General features: G+C 44.3%; 1 protein-coding gene across 18 annotated transcripts; it reads left to right on the forward strand.

Annotated features, from left to right (window-relative positions):
* Nucleotides 1-1,405: 1,405 nt before the first annotated feature.
* On the forward strand, nucleotides 1,406-5,994 carry LOC123086931 (uncharacterized). Of its 18 annotated transcripts, none has more exons than XR_006441173.1 (7): nucleotides 1,408-1,931; nucleotides 2,027-2,192; nucleotides 2,293-2,381; nucleotides 3,400-3,511; nucleotides 4,092-4,245; nucleotides 4,496-4,557; nucleotides 4,895-5,994. XR_006441173.1 is itself a non-coding variant. In XM_044508796.1 (6 exons), the coding sequence occupies exons 1-5, from the start codon at nucleotides 1,727-1,729 to the stop codon at nucleotides 4,521-4,523; spliced, it is 561 nt and encodes a 186-aa protein (XP_044364731.1). In that variant the 5' UTR covers nucleotides 1,411-1,726; the 3' UTR covers nucleotides 4,524-4,557; nucleotides 5,319-5,994. The 18 variants fall into 18 exon arrangements, 6 of the variants coding, with proteins under 6 accessions (XP_044364729.1, XP_044364728.1, XP_044364726.1 ...); XR_006441171.1 differs by having other exon boundaries at nucleotides 1,409-1,931; nucleotides 2,293-2,385; XR_006441167.1 differs by having other exon boundaries at nucleotides 1,410-1,931; nucleotides 2,293-2,472.
* The last annotated feature ends 233 nt before the right edge of the window (nucleotides 5,995-6,227 follow it).

The following is a 6,227-nucleotide window of genomic DNA, read 5'->3' on the forward strand; positions in this document are numbered from 1 at the left end:
CATACCTCTTGCAGGCTAAGCTTAGCAAAAAGGAATCCCAAGTCACCGACCTTCAAGAGAATATCAAAACTCAACAAGCCAAGACTTCCAAGGCCAAAGAAGAGCTGACCAACGCTTTAGCGGCTATGGAAAAGCTAAAAGAGAACTTTAAGAGTGAGCGGGCGGGCTAGGATACAGAGAAAGCCACTCTGCTGAAGAACGCGGAGGATGCTGAGGCGGCCCTTAATCTGGTCATGGAGGAATTAACTGTCTTAAAGCGGCAAATAACTTCCATGACTACTGATGTCTTTGGTGAGTAATCATCTTCACAAACCGTAAATAGGTATTATCAAATAGACTGCCGGTTTACCAATTTTGCCAATGCAGGGAGTCATGTTGCTCATCTGGGCTCAGACATGCGTCAAAGTCTGAAGGCTGCCTATACCTTTATAGAAAAGCTATATACCGGCGTACAGCGGGTCATCTGCACAGCTTCTCATAACAAACCGCCCCCAACTTTGATCAAAGATACATTGGTAAGGCTAGCTGTGATGCCTGCCTGGATTGAGGAATTGAAGAAATCGGCTGCCAGGGCGGGTGCTCTTACCGCATTGACGCGATCCAAAGCCTGGATCTCTGATCTTGATCCGCCCGATCTTGGAAAGGGCTATCCCAGCATAAAAGAGGATGGATCAGACTATGAGAATGATGACCTCAGAGCTTTGACAAGGGAGATGCGTCCACTGGCTAGCAAATTGGCTGAAGAAACTGATATGTCCCATTATCAAGCTATTTATGATGACAACAACAAGAAGGTTAATCCGCCAAGTTCCAACGCTCTGTATCTTATTCCGCTGATCCGTAAGCATACTTATGCTCCTGATGTTGACCCTTCCTCACTTATAAGCGATGAAGCTGTATTCAGAGCCTTAACTGGGATCGATTGGTCAACTAATGACTTCCAGCAACTGGGTAGAGAAGAGGAGGGTGAACCGGCCCAGGATGACCCACAACCTTCAAGCCAGCCTGATCAAGATCTGTAAACCGACAGCCGCTTTAGCTTCTTCTCTCTGCAATATTTGTTTGAAACATTTGTTCTTATGGGCATAGAACCGCCTTGTAATAGGCTAGTTTAAACGCTTGGTCTGCTATGCCATCGTGCATATTTCCTTTGCATGAGACTGTTAATCCGCCATGTTAATATATGTTATGTCTTCTTATGATACTTTAGCACCATGGAATCTGCTCCTGGAATAAAAAGTGTCCTAGCGGTGTACCGCTAGACGGGTTATCTTGCCCAACAACATAGCTTATAACAATGGCTAGGCATAAAAATAGCCATATACTCCCTCTGTTCCGAAATAGTTGTCGATGGAGGTTTCTAGTTCAACTTTCACGTAGTACAGAAATATCCCCACTTTCCAATTTTGCCCTCGCCGGCCTTCGCACTCGCTCGCTCACTCGCTTGCCCAACCGCACTCACTCGCTCGTGCTCTCTCGCACGCTTCTCGCCGCTCGTCGGCCTTCCCCTTCTCACCTGCCTCCCCTCTCCCCGCCGCTCGCCGGCCTCACGCTCCCCTCTCCCCATCGCTGGCCTCACCCTCCCCTCTCCCCATCGCTGACCTTACCCTCCCTCTCCCTCTCCCTCTTCCTTTCCACCACCCCGCCTCCACTCACACCCCGGAGGTAAAAAAATCAATCTTTTGAGCCGGCGACGAGCTTCTACTCTGGAATATGCAATAGAGGCATGGATGTGGAGCGCCAGCGCTGGATCTGGGCGAGGGAGGCATGGATGTGGAGCGGCACCCGAGCGGTGGATCGGGAGCAGCGCCGGAGCAGTGGAGCGGCGGATCTGGAGCAGAGTCTTCGTCCTCACGGTGCACACGTCGTCGTCTTCGTCAGACGTCCCCACCTCGCTGACGCATTCGATCCGCGCATGCTGTGTTCTCTCGGTATTGCCTGCTGCATCCTCCTCAGTTAGTCGATTGCTGACCTTCCGCTGGTTACTTGCTCAATACAATGTGCTCATCTCTTTGCTGTTTGGTAGTAAAACAATCGTCAGTAGTACTTGCTCAGAATGAATCGTTGCTGTTGGGTGGTAAATCTACCCGTATGTTGGGTAATAGCCTTATCGGTAGCTGCAACTGTAACACTGGTTGCTCTCTGCTGCTTCATCGTTTACTGTTGTCGGCTTAGAAAAAGGCACACAAAAGGTGGGTAAATTAGCCAGTTAATTACTAAAATGCTCAACATAAATATAAAGAGTCGTAATTACAGAGATCAATATTGATAGTGCCAGTTCACGATTTTCAGGTAAAGTGAAGTTACAGGAAAAAAGTACTCACCAGTTTCAAGGAGATGAACTTGTTTGGGAAGTGGAAGCAGAGTTGTCTGAATTTTCAGTATGTGAGTTTCATCAGATATTAGAGGCTACAAGTAACTTTTCTGAGGAAAACAAAATTGGCGAAGGTGGATTTGGCCCGGTTTATAAATGTAAATATAGAACACCATGCATTATATACTCGACATTTTCTAGGCAAGGCAACACAAAATGATTAACTGAAATTGACAAGATTAACTGAAATTAAGTTTCAGTATACCTGCGCTGGTAGTTTTAGTTTCAGTTAAACTTGGTAATACAGCTCCCAAGCAGGGCCGTGTTAGGGGAGCTGTTCGATTTGTAGTGTGTAGACTGCAGAGAGTCTTACTTAATGTTTGTTCAAGTACTAAAAGAACACGAGGCCTTGCATTGCGATCGATGGCTAGAGTTCTTCTATGCATGGCTGATTCTGCAACTACAAGAAATTTGTTTTAATAAGTTTGTTATTTGCCTTGCAAAAATCATGCCAGGGCTGCCCTACAAGTTTTGCTGAAATTACTTATTCTCTTTCTGGCTAAATTAAGGAGAACATATGGGCGACAGAACTGTAAATTACTCATAAATGGGCAAAGAGGAGGAAGAGTCATCTTTATTATCTTCTCTCATTCTCTAGTCTTTTCCATGCCCTCTCGTTCAACTTGCTCCAACAGAGACTTGATGTCCTCTAGCTTTGCATAATTAATGAGATGCCCAACTACTTTGAGGACCCACTTTATTTTCTTCTGTGGCTTACAGCAACTCTGACAATGATATATCATCAATAGAAAAATCTTGAACGAGTTATTGAACTTGATTTTTTTGGTTTTGATTTTGGAGTAGTTCAGACAACAAATTAAGGAAGAAAAGTTCCTTTTATAATTTTGAAATTTTCAGAGATTGTGTACCAGCCAATAGTGATAAAGTACAAAAGTTTCATCTAGAGTTTTTAGACATAATAACAAGTAAAATTGCAATTCTGCTGCTCATCATGATCGAATGGTGCATTACTGTTATCTTGGATATTTTTTGCTTATATCCTGCTTTATGTGTTGGTGGCACAGGATGATCGACGGGTGCATGTCATAGAGAGAGACCTGACAGAGCCTGATAGAATTGTGGGTGAATTGTTACAACCTGGAGGTTACTTGAAATTGATAGAATTGGGTCTGCAGGGTAAGCTTTGCTCTCTCCTGCTCAAAATGGGTTTCCTAACAGAACCATAGGCAATGTATGAGTGCAGGAGTACTTCCTTCACTACATTTAAGTTAATTAAAACTAAAATGAAAATTTTAAGTACTCCAAGATCAGTATATCAAACAGTTCAGTACTCAAAGATCAGTACATTATTTTGTTTGACAGGAGTACATTATCTACATTATCTACAGATCAGTACATTATTTAACTGTGATTTAGTGTTATGATGATTTGATATGGCGAACATAGAATCCTGCCTGTGCATTTTGAAGCAAGACTCCTGTGATGATTTATACTGAACTGTTTTATCTTGAAATTCAAGCTTACTGTATCCTGATTTAACTGGAGTACAATGTTGTAGCTTCACTTGTCTTCCAGTCAAATACTCATGTACTCCAACTTTAACTGGAGTAGGCCCCAACTTAATCACAATCAATTGTTGCATGTGGTGCTATATTAGTTCTACCAAGTTGAGGGTTTCATTAAGTTGCCTGTACCCTGAATTGAAGTAAATTAAGTTGCCTGTACCAAGTTGAGTATTTAACTTTTTTTTGAAAAGGAGAATAACCCCCAGCCTCTGCATCAGAATGTTGCGTGGGAGGCCGAGGCGGGCAGGCGCTGCTGGTGGCGGGACGAGCAACTGGAGCAGGAGGTCATCGCCAAGCTCGGCTGGGGCCGCCTTGGCGACGCCTATGCCAGGACCTTCTACCTCGGTGAGCCCCTCACTCTGCAACTCTGATTTAAAATGGGTTCTGTGATCCAGTACTGTAGTTCGATGAGTAGTTCTTGATCCAGTACTATAGTTCGATGAGTGCAGTCCATTTAAGGCTCTCTTTTGGTTTGCTTGTCTGAAATGAAATGAAGTAAAGTAAAGTGCAGTCCATTTTCACCTTTCCTTGCTTCCTTGTTTTGATTTGATTGTAAATAAATAAGATCTCATTTCATTTGGTTTGCTTGTGTCAGGGAAAAGAAGCAATTATCCATCCTGTGAGTGAGATCATCAACACACACACTATGTCAACAGAGTAAGTAATCCCATATTTCCATTGGATTGAGATACCTCTTTTTCCCCATTATTAGAAGCATGTGGACATTGCTGTCACAAAATCACATGGCAAAATGTTGCCACCTTGCCCTAGATGGCTCTATAAGTATACTCCCTAGGTGTAATCATGACAACACTAATCTGTCATTCACACTTTTCACAATTTTCATTCTTATTTACTGTCAGGACTGTTGGCTTTTCTTACTGTTGGTATCATTCATCAGGATACACCCTTTTATAGAAAGTTCTTTAAATATCCAAGTATTGATCTCAAATGGACTATTGAATTTGTTTTCATTGACTCGTTGAAACTGTAGGCATGTTTGCAATTGGACAAATGGTGCATAACAATGATCATCATCTCTAAATTTGACAATTGGACAACATCAGCAGGAGGACATCGACAACATCATTTTCTCATGCATTACAGGTTTCCCAATTGCAAAGCTGCTGCCTTGTGACCATGAGGTCATGGGCTCAAGTCCTGGAAACAGCCTCTTACAGAAATGTAGGGAAAGGCTGCGTACTATAGACCCAAAGTGGTCGGACCCTTCCCTGGACCCTGCGCAAGCGGGAGCTACATGCACCAGGTTGCCCTTTATTACAGGTTTCCCAATTGATCATTACACTCCAGTAATTTCTTCTGATGCCAATTGTGAGGGTGATGATCTTGTCTGATTGCCATAGTTATTGGTCTTAACAAATTCTTCCTGATTGAATGTCTCCTGATCAATTTTACAGACTATTGTACCTAAAAGCATCAACAAATTCTCCCAATTCTGCATTTGGCGAAAACTGATAAGAATTGGGAGCAGCGAGGAGTACCTGGCGAGGACCAGGCAGGGGAGCAGCGAGGACCGGGCGGGGGAGCAGCAAGGATCAGGCTGGTTAGTGCGGTTGAGAGGACCAGGTTGGTGTAGCGAGGACTAGATTGGGAGGAGAGGTGGGGCGGCTAGGCTGGGGCAGCGGTGATCAAATTGGGAGCGGTGGCCACCAGACTGGGCGGAGGAGGAGGAGGAGGAGCAGGCGGAGGAGGAGGAGGAGGTAGAGGGCGGAGGAGGAGGTGGCCGGACTAGCAGCTGGAGGAGGTGGAGGGCGCAGGTGGCCTGGCGGAGGAAGACTACGAGGAGGAGCCTGGCGGAGGAAGACGATGACTCGTTTTCAAATCAGGGGTATTTTTGTACATTTGCTCGTTTCCACCTGGTCTGAAAAATCCCCCAACAACAACTATTTCGGAACAGAGGGAGTATAATGCAAGATATACCATACCTGTGATATTTTATCACACTCCTGGTTTTAGCAAGCCAGTATAATAAGGGTGATAACCCATAACTTGAATACTGGTAATCATCAGCTGTTTGCCGGTTTATGAACGGGCCTAGGCCAGATTAATAAACATCGGACAGTAGTTTCTTCTTGCTGGTGATTTATAGTCAAAGGCCAGGCCAGGCTAATAAACATAGACAAATCATACAGCATTATAAACCGAAAAAATCAAAAAAGATTTAAATAGTCACAATTGTGGTGTTGCACTAATCAAGAGGGTTTAAGCTATGGTTCGGATACGACCAAAAGCCCCAATATGATTTTCCTGGTGGCCTTATGCCTACCAAGAGGTGTAGCTATGGTTCGAATACGACCAAGCCCCCA

Source organism: Triticum aestivum, chromosome 4A (assembly GCF_018294505.1).
Source record: "Triticum aestivum cultivar Chinese Spring chromosome 4A, IWGSC CS RefSeq v2.1, whole genome shotgun sequence".
In the NCBI taxonomy this organism is placed as follows: Eukaryota; Viridiplantae; Streptophyta; class Magnoliopsida; order Poales; family Poaceae; genus Triticum; species Triticum aestivum.